Below are 12,361 nucleotides of genomic sequence, written 5' to 3'. Positions count from 1 at the left end.
TCAGATATTTGTTTACATTAAATGAAATATGATGGGTTTTTTTTTTGACATTGCGAGGTCATTTTCCATTTCCTAACATATATATATATATATATACAGCATATAGAATACATGCTTTGCTAGATAATTTTGTCATTTTCAGCCTTTTAAAACAGTCTTATAAGGACAATATAAGAGTCTCACAGTACAAGCAAAAAGACAGTCGCACAGAAATGCAGTTCAGTGCTCTTTGCCAAATTGCCTGAAGTATATTTCCACTTTGTCTTTCTTCATTTCTTTTGTCTCTTAACCACTAGCCTTTTACCTACTATAAACCTGTTTGCCTACTTGTGTGCGACCTGCGGCCTGCCTGTTATTTCTTCCCCCAGTTCCTCAGATGTTGTTACCTGACAGACCGACTGTTGCTTACAGTCATTTTAGGTCAAGCTGTTTAGTCATGCATCATGTTGCAACAAGCCTTCAGATAGCACAATTCACATTCTTCTTTTCTTTTTGTAGCCATTTTTTTTGTAATTTGGGTGAACCAACCCTTTAATTTTAGTTGAATAGGTTAATGTTTCAGCATTTGTTATTACGTTTACCCTCAGTAAAGCTCATTGGATTACATCATAAATCCATTATCATCAAGATAAACTGCAAAGCTATTTTTCTTAAGCATTTCCATTACTTCAAAGCAGCCGACAGAAATGTGGGCATTGGGAGTTGACAGTGGAAAGCTGAAATTAACCTGAGTAGTCATGTCAGCACCCTCGTGTTAACCAACCTGACAGGTTTACTTTACAGGCTTGTTGAAGGGGAAGTGAATTCAAGGAAACACTAATGACAGTGTTCTTTCCTGCAGCTTGAAATAGTCCTCAATGCTCAATGAGAGCATTATTGAATATTAACCACACCGGCTGGGAAATAACCTTCAGTGTGCATTCTTTCCATTCCTAAATCACCTTCACCCGTGTGTGTGTACGTGTTGTTGCACCACTGGATGTTTGTGATTATTAGTTATTAATTAATTAATATTATTAATGGCAGACCATGTCTTTTGCAGAAAAGTGAGACCACCAGGAATTCAGTTAAACAATCCTTTATTCAACATACAAGGAAATTTTTGCTGCAGTTCGTAACAAAGAACGGCTCAAAATATTGGGAAAATTCAAACAAAATGAAATCGTTTGACCTGTACTTTAGCAATGAGCAACAGAAGTAGCAGGAGAAGTTGTCAGGGCAGGACACCCACAGGACAGCACCACCATACCTGCAGCCATGGCCCTCAACATCCACACTCGGACTCTGGATTTTCCGGTTTGACGAAAAAGCACAAAAAACATTGTCATGGGATGGGAAGTCCCCCAGCAGTCTAGGCCTATAACTAGCATAACTAGGAGCTCGTTCAGGCAAGCCTGGTCGGCCTTTACTATAAGCTCCATCAAAAAGGAAAGTTTATGTATGGTAATCATATTCAAACACTGTATTTGCACTTTTTCCATGAACAAAGCCCACACCATTGGGATGCTTAATGTTTGGTTTATTAAAAATAAGGAACAGGGAAAAGCCCGCAAAACCCAGGGAGTTGAGACTCAGGGTGCAGGGTGCTGTCTCACTGCAGGGAGTCATCAGGGTACATTGAATGCCTCTGTGGTTCTTGTGCTGAAAGAGAGAGTGGGAGTGAGAGAGGGAGAAAGGATTAGACACACCTGTATAGGTATGGATGGGAAATTGCCTTGGGAGATGAGGTGTGGACTTTGTTCCCCAACTTAAGTTATGCAACTTCATTAATTGTGATCATCAACAGCTTTTGCTGCAGATGTTTGAGAAAGTACAGTATGACAAGTGGCATCAGTTATTGATGTGATATGAATTCGTATAAAGTTGTGTCATGTTCTTGGCTGTCTTTTAGATATGTAATGAGTGTATACATGTGCAATAAGTATAAAGTGTTCCCTAATAAGTTATCCTTTTAACCACTGTGGGATATGTATGTGGGTGGACAAAACTGAGTCGTTGTGTGTGGGAAGTAAATTCACGTCACTCTGCAGGCACATTTTGAGGCAGACTAGTTTGTCAAGACCAAAAAGGGCAAGACCAGGCTGGAAGCAGATGATATTCCCACCGTCTTCACCATCATCTCCTCCACCTGCCAGCACCCAGCCAACGTCACTATTCCTCCAACCGCCAGCACCCAGCCAACGTCACTGCTCCTCCACCTGCCAGCACCCAGCCAACGTCACTATTCCTCCAACCGCCAGCACCCAGCCAACGTCACTGCTCCTCCAACCGCCAGCACCCAGCCAACGTCACTGCTCCTCCACCTGCCAGCACCCAGCCAACGTCACTGCTCCTCCACCTGCCAGCACCCAGCCAACACCCCTGCTCCTCCACCTGCCAGCACCCAGCCAACACCCCTGCTCCTCCACCTGCCAGCACCCAGCCAACGTCACTGCTCCTCCACCTGCCAGCACCCAGCCAACACATCCCTGCTCCTCCACCTGCCAGCACCCAGCCAACATCCCTGCTCCTCCACCTGCCAGCACCCAGCCAACATCCCTGCTCCTCCACCTGCCAGCACCCAGCCAACATCCCTGCTCCTCCACCTGCCAGCACCCAGCCAACATCCCTGCTCCTCCACCTGCCAGCACCCAGCCAACATCCCTGCTCCTCCACCTGCCAGCACCCAGCCAACACATCCCTGCTCCTCCACCTGCCAGCACCCAGCCAACATCCCTGCTCCTCCACCTGCCAGCACCCAGCCAACGTCACTGCTCCTCCACCTGCCAGCACCCAGCCAACATCCCTGCTCCTCCACCTGCCAGCACCCAGCCAACATCCCTGCTCCTCCACCTGCCAGCACCCAGCCAACACATCCCTGCTCCTCCACCTGCCAGCACCCAGCCAACGTCACTGCTCCTCCACCTGCCAGCACCCAGCCAACGTCACTGCTCCTCCACCTGCCAGCACCCAGCCAACATCACTGCTCCTCCACCTGCCAGCACCCAGCCAACATCACTGCTCCTCCACCTGCCAGCACCCAGCCAACGTCACTGCTCCTCCACCTGCCTCACCCAGCCAACACATCCCTGCTCCTCCACCTGCCAGCACCCAGCCAACGTCACTACTCCTCCACCTGCCTTACCCAGCCAACACCCCTGCTCCTCCACCTGCCAGCACCCAGCCAACACCCCTGCTCCTCCACCTGCCAGCACCCAGCCAACACCCCTGCTCCTCCACCTGCCAGCACCCAGCCAACACCCCTGCTCCTCCACCTGCCAGCACCCAGCCAACACCCCTGCTCCTCCACCTGCCAGCACCCAGCCAACGTCACTGCTCCTCCACCTGCCAGCACCCAGCCAACACCCCTGCTCCTCCACCTGCCAGCACCCAGCCAACACCCCTGCTCCTCCACCTGCCAGCACCCAGCCAACACCCCTGCTCCTCCACCTGCCAGCACCCAGCCAACACCCCTGCTCCTCCACCTGCCAGCACCCAGCCAACGTCACTGCTCCTCCACCTGCCAGCACCCAGCCAACATCCCTGCTCCTCCACCTGCCAGCACCCAGCCAACATCCCTGCTCCTCCACCTGCCAGCACCCAGCCAACATCCCTGCTCCTCCACCTGCCAGCACCCAGCCAACATCCCTGCTCCTCCACCTGCCAGCACCCAGCCAACACATCCCTGCTCCTCCACCTGCCAGCACCCAGCCAACACCCCTGCTCCTCCACCTGCCAGCACCCAGCCAACGTCACTGCTCCTCCACCTGCCAGCACCCAGCCAACACATCCCTGCTCCTCCACCTGCCAGCACCCAGCCAACATCCCTGCTCCTCCACCTGCCAGCACCCAGCCAACATCCCTGCTCCTCTTGACCTTGACCTCATTGGTCCTCACCTTGCATCACTCCTGTCATGCAGCATCACTGCAGTATGATTCCTTAAAATGATTACTTGTAATATATATCACATGTTCGGTATGATTATTTATATAATTAATATAAAGTGTTTAGTACAACTCCTTATATAATATGGCAGTATAATACACATTTAGTATGATTCCTTATTGCTGGCTTATTTGAAACATACTTTGTTGGGTTCAACCTCACCATGGTCCACTCTGCACTCCTGACCTGCAGCATCACTGATGCTCCATCACATATATATATAATACAGTAGTATAATACTTTTATTATTTAGTATGATTCCCCATTTAGCCATGAAATGGGTCAAAGTCAGCTGAACTGCAACATAATGTAGACAGGTAATAGTCAACAGAATCACAAAGCCTAAAAAAACACTCAACCCATGAGTTATGTTTTTGTTTACTGTTTATAAGTCTCAAATATGCACTCTAAATCCATATAAATGGCGATGTATCACACAAATAGCTCTCTTCGGTATAACATTAACTTTATTATAGTAGCTCCTAAGTTACCCCAAAATGGATGACCTTATTTCACCACCTCCACCCACCACTCTACAATCACCTTCCCCAGTGTTATATTTAAATAATATTTAACTCCCCCACCCCACCAAGCAAAATATCACATTTAGAAATCTTTTTCTCTAATTCCACAACGTTGGATGAAATGGCATTAAGAGAACAGAATTTTTTTCTCATTAAGAGAACTGTTTGTGGTTAACATTATGTCTTGCTAACTTTATCCTAGCCTGATCTGTTATTTGTTAACGTTCCCTAAATCTATTGATTTAGTGAGTGATAATCCACTAATATGCTTTAATGCACATGTTAATTTGACTCAGATGTGCTGACATTACATAATCTAATTCTTTACAGTCTATCCTGCCGTGACACTACTGCGCTGCTGGTATTAGCTGCTAACTTCTGGGATGTCTGGTCCACACGCACTTGGCACTTGGTTTCCACCTTAGTAACGTTGACAAGAAACAGAGAAAACCAGACGTTGACAACCACATCAACAAAGTATTGATGTTACCAGGAGAGAAGGATATGACACTGTTGGATGGGAGTGGTAAGAGTGATTAACGCCTGGAAAAATATAATAGCAAGCTTCATTGGAAATGAAGGAAATGAGTTAACCTCAGTGCCTGTCATATCAGTCTGGAAACAGTATGACGATAAAGTGTAAAAAAGATAAGAAAATGGGAAATTCGACATAATGAACTAGGGACTGGGTCATTATGAAAGGAAGTTCAACTTGAGCTTAGTCATCCTGTGTATGACATAGACAAAGAAAAGAACAGAGCTGGAAACATAATCCAGAAAAGTAACCTGATGTTCAAATCAATCCATCTTTTGGTGAGCAACTCCCACTTCTTAAGAAAACATTTTGAAGGCTTATGGCTCACCTTTGGTGTGTTTAAGTTGGCAACAGAATTGTTTTGTGGTCTGCTCTTGACCCTTTGTGTGTTTTGGTTAGACATCCTAACAAGTTGGTTGTTGGCTGCTGATATCAATCGGTCAATCAGAAAAATAATATCAGTACACCACTAACCACCTTACACAAGTTAAGTACTGTGTGACCTCTAGTAATATATTTTACAGTCGCAAAGCCTGTCAAGCTCAGTTTTCTCTGTAAAATTCAAGTCTCTAAAACATGCACTGAGAATCCAGCACATAAAGCGTGTGTTGGATTTATTAGTGAACCCAGACCTCACCTGAACAATTAAACAATTAAAACAAGGTGATATTCATATAAAATGAGAGATGAGTCTGCTTGTGCATGGCCTATTTGTCACGGAAACTGATTTTTATGAAAATATAGAAAGTTGATGTTTCCAGAAGAGCTGCTGTATTTTAAACTTGCACTAATTCACTAATTGAATTTCAAGCCACCTGGAGACACCGCAACAACATACGCATAACACTGGTATATATAAAGCTGATACGGCAAAGATGTTAACCCTAACAGTTGCTTATTTACACATCCAACAGAGCAACGTTAGCATTTGGAGTCGTGTTTCTGTCCACCTGATTGTCCAATAGTTATTCAGCTGCTAAATGTTCTACTATGTTCACCGGCTAGTAGTTAGCGTTTACTGGGTTTATTAGAGTTAGTTTGCTGAAAGCAGCTGAAAACAATTTGCAGGCCAGAAAACCAAAACAAGAAGTTTAAAAACCCCTAAAAACAGAGGATTACTGAAAAGTTGAGCAGGAATTCTCTGTGGGTTTGTCACTTGAGCAACTACTTTCACTTTGCACATAGTTATTTAACCCATTTAAAGGTAAAAACAACATTTGTCCAATCAAGGGTAGAAAGGGTTCATGATGAATCATCCTAATCATCCGTTTCACAGTTAAAATGACGTCCAAAGCAAATAGCTATTGAGCCAGTCAGGCAGTTGGTGGAGAAATTGGGGTTTTTTTGGTTAATTGTGTGGATGAACAACCCTGTTAAAGTTTTTTTGTCTCTTTTAGACAAAGATATATTTGTAAGACAACAAAAAAAGCAGGTAGTTCGGCTAGGTATTGTGTTCATAATAAAGACAATAATGAATCAGGTATGTATTTTAACATACAGTTGTGTTTCTCTTATTTTTCTAGCCAAGACAAGTCATCTGTAATCATTTTAAACTTTATCATTCTGCAAACAATGACTTACCTGCTGCCTGACCCACAGTATGTATGCCTGAACCCATGACAGCCAGTCAAAGAAAATGTTAGAAATAGAAGGCCTCATTTGACTAGAGACAAAAAGCTGTTGATTTTGCTCAAGGAGAACAGGAAATAGCAACAGGATTCAATGCTAGGAAGAGGGATCTTTGAGGGGAGGGCTAACCGGTACCTCTTGAATGTGAGTGTGTCTGTGTTTATTATTCATTTAGCTTACAACAGCTGCTTTCTGCAAATTTGACAGCATTGTTCTAACAGCACAGAAATATTGACTTTTTTTGATCGCTGACAATTTGTTGCCAAATAAACCCTGACAAACATTACCCTGAAGAATGCATTTTATCTTGTTTGTCATTTGACTTATTTCCCTGTCTGCCAAGAAAAGGTGATTGGGATCAAAGATCATTTTTCCAGCTTTGAAACTTGTTGTGCTTCAAAGCTACTGTAAGTAAACTTGTAACTGTTGATTATAGCTCTTACGTCAAAGTGTCCCCTTATCAGTGTTAAACTGCAGTAGACGCTGAGATCAAAATGAGATATCTGATTTCTTGATGCAATCTTGTACTTGACTCTAAGTTCAACCCTAGCTCTTTATTTCTGTTTGCATTCAGTGAAAAACTTGGAAAATTTGTAAATTTGGGTATCTTCACTAATATATCATGCAAATCCTCAGTTTGTAATAACTCATCCCGCTGGCAGGTAGGTGAAGTTTGAAGTTGTATCAGCAAAAAAATAGCTTATTAACACATCTAGCATACAGAAAACAACATAAGCATTGATTTGGAGTCGTATTTTGTGACCAACATTTCCTGTTAACCCTCTTTTGGTCTCTACCGACTCTCGAGAAAAATATCTTACCGCTAAATGCTCCCCTACATTCATCAGCTAGTTGCTAACTTGATGAGTGAGTGAGTTTATCAGAGCTTTATCACTGCTGCTAAATGATCCATAACGTTTTTTTTTTTTTTTTTTTAGTATAGTGTTATGTGTAACATGACCCATGGGACCAGCACACAATGACGAACTTACCTGGCTGATAAACCTGATTACAATTACAAAGGCCACTGGACTTATCAACACAAGATAAAGTTACTACCTGTGTCCAATGAAAGCCTGGAGAGTGTGACCTTGTTTTCAGAAGGAAGTTTATTTAATTTACTAAGATAAAAAACCCATAGAAGAATATGTGTACCTTCATATTATATAAAATCTTAAGCAAACCTGAATCCTGCAGTAAGTCAACTGAAAGCATGTTAGTCAACTGCTGCATTACATTATGTTTATTCCTGTTTTTTTTTTTTTTGTTTTTTTTCTGCTGTTGCGTCACCGGGTCATCAACAAGGAAGTGGCAGCTCACACCCTGCCCATTGTAAACACATTCCTGGACAATCCAACTTTGATAATCTGTTGCTATTTTAAGCACCTTTGCTATTTTTAGCTCATCAAGGCCTACAAATAGATTTCAGTCTGAGTTGTAATCTTATACAAGATAAGTTGCAGAGAGGTAGATCAGATCAGAGCGTTCCCAGGATTTTTTTCCACATTGTTTCACGTGAATTCTGCATCAATCTGATTGTATCAGTTGTGGGAACGAATGACATGATGCCTGCAGTTCAATGGAAACATTTAAACATATCAGATTCATTTATGGGAATTCAGTTATTATAAGGAATTGATACTTAGGGAATAGAATGAAAAGAATGGTACAGAGACTTTGGCTCACACAAAGCACAAACTGTTTGTGAATGTGATATCTCAGGAACGCCTTAAGGGAATTTCATGAAATTTAGCACAAACGTCTATTTGGACTCAAGGATTAACAATTTAGATTTTGGTGGTTAAAAGTTACTGTGACCTCACAAACCATAACTTAAGAATTCATGCGCTCATTATGACAAAGTTTCACAAAAATGTCTAATAGGATAAAATGATGAAGTGTTGACATTTTATATCCAAAAAGTTCAAACGTCACTGTGACATCATAATGTTCTGCAAAAACACTTTTCTGGCCATTATTCAACGCCATAAGGGGAGATTGTGAACACATTTCACGTTTGGTCAGATACTGAACCAGTGACACTAATCTTGGTTCCCACCTTGAAACTGTGGTGATTGTTTGGATCTTCTGTGCCGCCGGGTTGAAGATACGTATGAAGCGTCCACCTTTTTAGAATTTGTAGCTTCTTTGCATTTTGCTTTCTCAAGGTGCTTGTATGAATCCACCCTCTTCACTTCTTCTCCCTGGATGAAAAACCAAGACAGGGGGCCTCCTGTTCCTCTTGTAGTCCACCACAAGCTCATTGGTTTTGCTGATACTGAGTTTCAGGTGATTATCGTTGCACCATGTGATGAAGCTTTCTATCAGTCCTCTAAGTGAAGACAGCACTGGAATCATCTTTTATTAATTCCTTTAAAGTCTTCACTACAAATATTATGAGTCTGGGCAGACATGGATATAAACTGCAGCTTGACTGGTTGGTGGAAGCATACAACCACGAGGCGGCATTTTTAGTTTTATACTGAACTGATAACATCCAATGACTTTAATGGTTGGGTAATTCCAGTTCAGAGCCGTAAAACACAGTTTGGCTTAGATGAAGCCATAAACTATTACAGAGTCTTTTAATGGGTTATACTAATTCAGATAGTATAGTATAAGCTTTGTTGCATGTGTGTGCATTTGTATATGTACTGTGTGTTTGCATGCATCTACAGTAACTATATGTACATGCAAGATAATTTATATATGCATGTACATTTACATTATTATTATTACTCATTGACATTCGCCTCCCATCACAAATCCAGCCTTGTTCACTTAGTGAGTTGATTCTAATTGAACTTAAAAAACTGCAAAATATCCAGACTCACAATTGCCCAACCACTTTGAAGTAGATCATGAGATTGCTCAATCAATCAGGAAGCAGTTGTGTTTATATCCTTGTTATAACATACTGTATGGGTGTGTGCACAAACACTTAGAGAGGTGAATAGAAAGAGTGATTCATAAAAAGCTGTGTTGTTGTAATTAGTGTAAGAGTTGTTCTTAAGCTTACCATATTTCCATGTAACTACTTATTATTATTATAACAATGCACGCATTTAGTCATGGTGTGAGCACATTTTGCCCTGACAATTCTGGTCTGGCTAGAGATGCCGGAGAATAAGCTAAACCTAAAACCTTACATGAGGAGAGAGACTTTGATGCATGAGAATAATTTAGTTTACATTCATGGCTTTCTGTTTCCCTGACAACTCTATACTGGCTTCCTATTTGACCCATAAACTGCATTCCAAGCATCGAACGGCACTCGAAGAAATGTGAGTAGGTCCAGCTGTTGTTGATACGATCTGCAGATAAGCTCCTTCATTTGTTATTTTATTATTTAGGACCTACTACATCTTATTCACAATCCACCTGCAGTAAAACTCTGAAAGTGCTGTTACATTTAATATTTCACTACTTCACAATGGTTTTGCTAGTCGCCGTTACTATGCAATCGCTCTTTGACTGAAAAACAAACAATGAGAATACGTCCGCTCTTTAGTAATATGATTATGACGACCAAGCTGATTTCACAACAGGGTGAAACTGGGTAAGTATCCAATAAACATGTATTTATTGTGGGAATCAAAGACAGGCACATTTTTACTGTTGGTCCCTACTGGCCCCCTCTCTGTTTACTGTATACGTGTCCACACAAGTTGAAAAATGTTCATATATCCCTTTCATGAATCTGATCCAATACATAGAGAGGCAAGAAGAAAAAGGGGAGAGACTGGAAGAAAATAACAGAAAGACCTCGAGTTTCTGGTGAGTTCAGTCAGAGGCCGAGCCGCCACACAAACACACACATAGCCCATGTATCCTTTGCTAGCTAGCTTAGCTTACAGCTAACATCTGCACAGTCAGTATATTGGCTGTTTGGGGCCAATTAACACGGCGTGCACAAAATGTCCAGAGGTAAAATACACGTGAGTGATGCAAGACTATGGATTGCAGCAATCCCCTCCACCTGATGCATGTGACCTGGGCTGATGTGTGAGGTGTGAAGTTTGAGTTGCCTCAAGGAGTGGTCCACGTAATCAAGAGTGTGCCATGACTCAGTGATGAAAGGTACAGTAAAGATAAAAAAAGGAACAGGTCTTAAATGGTTAGAACATCTTTCTGAGTGTCACAAATGACTCATTTTATTATCTGAATTTGATCCTTTTGGTCCAATAGCATTTAGAAACTCTGAAAGAACCATTTGATTAAGTCGGAAGTCTTAGATGCACATTCTCTGAACCATCACAGCTGGAGTCTCTGATGTGCACACTCCATGGGCCCAAAAATGCGGAAGAGTGAGGATGCCCGCAGAAACACAGTGGACTATTTTTTGGCTTCACACACCACTGAGCAACTGTCATAGAAAAGAATGGGGGCTATCTTTGAACGCAGTACAAGGTGTAATGGTGATAAGGTTATCATAATTTACTGAGCGGGCTACTTTGGAGACAAAGTTATGGTGTCTTGAGTGGAAATGCTGAAAATTAAAAAAAAAAAAAAAAAAAAAATCACAAAATATCACAAAACTGGCTTACTTGGCTGTGATGGAAGAGTTGGGAAAAAAGAAAAAAAAAGTGAAACAATGGACAAAAGATTAGACTGACAGACATAACTGACATATTTCCACCATGAATGGCAACACCTAACTTCACACGAACTCCCAAAGCAGCAAGCGGCATGACACACACAAAGCACACTCAAAAAGAAAGCGATGATGGAGGGAGATAGATTAACTACTCGGTGGATTAATGTAGCTGATGTGGTGTGCTGGGGACTTTCTGCTGTACTCAACTGGAACTTTTAATCTCTACTCGGGGAGTAGAGTTTTATCTAAGATAAACAAACAAACTCTCTTACTTGTTAAACAATCACAACTTTTCTCATGCTCTTCACTCATGGAGAGGTAGTTTTTGCGGTATTGATTTTTTTTTTTTTTGCTGCTCATGGTATCATAATACACATTTCCCAGTAGAAAGTCATTGCTGTCATGCTGAGATTATTTGACCACAGATATCATTTTGTCTCTTTTGGACGGTTCACACCTTGAAAAATAATTTGTACATGCCAACCCGCCTACTACCTGTCACACAGACACACAGGCACAAAATGATGAAATGACACATGCTTCGCTGCAAGGGAGAGAGCTGCTGAAAAACCTGTAGTGCGTAGAGGTAAAAAAAAAAAAATCCCCTTTCAACTGCATGAAAAAACACAAGAACACACCTTTGATTACTTCTTGGGATCATTTCATCATCATTCAAATCCTTGCAATGATATTCGGTCTTGAGAAAATGTAAAATATACACTTTTTAAATGTTAAATAAACCCCTTTAAAGCTGCATTAAGTGAATTTTGGCAGCAATAAAACATGAACACAAGCTGTTTGGTGTTTGTGTGTTTAGTTCCACTTGATGGATGAGAGTGGGTTTATCAGAGTTTTTTTTGGGCTTGGAGTGGTTTACGGTCAATGAGAATGGTAAGTGTGTGGGCTCTGAAAGCAAAACAATGAACTAAAAAAACTAAAAGAGATGCATAGTTTGGTGATTACACTGCAACGAAAATGAAATCTTTTACTTTAAATGCTTAGGTCAAATAAAGGTCAAGTCCTCATATTCATGACTTATATCTGACTCATGCCTCAAGTACCAAGTGTAAAGCTCTTATTATAAACTTTACACCGTTTATTTTCTAATACTCACCCCACCTGGAGGGGGGTGTGGTCTGTTTTTTTTTTTT

The 12,361-nt window shown here is 41.8% G+C and overlaps 1 protein-coding gene and 1 long non-coding RNA gene across 2 annotated transcripts; both read left to right on the top strand.

The window, feature by feature from the left end:
* Positions 1-2,091: 2,091 nt before the first annotated feature.
* LOC122972999 (extensin-like) lies at positions 2,092-3,915 on the top strand. Its single transcript, XM_044340450.1, has one exon. It carries the CDS (start codon positions 2,092-2,094, stop codon positions 3,913-3,915), a length of 1,824 nt encoding a protein of 607 aa, XP_044196385.1.
* Positions 3,916-9,925: 6,010 nt separating this feature from the next.
* LOC122972853 lies at positions 9,926-11,913 on the top strand. The gene is made up of 3 exons (XR_006399860.1): positions 9,926-10,172; positions 10,332-10,390; positions 10,580-11,913. It is a non-coding gene; the product is annotated as an uncharacterized LOC122972853 (long non-coding RNA).
* Positions 11,914-12,361: the final 448 nt, after the last annotated feature.

This window comes from Thunnus albacares, chromosome 21 (assembly GCF_914725855.1).
Source record: "Thunnus albacares chromosome 21, fThuAlb1.1, whole genome shotgun sequence".
In the NCBI taxonomy this organism is placed as follows: Eukaryota; Metazoa; Chordata; class Actinopteri; order Scombriformes; family Scombridae; genus Thunnus; species Thunnus albacares.
The sequence above is the reverse complement of the archived record's forward strand: the minus strand, read 5'-3'. Positions and strand labels throughout refer to the sequence as shown.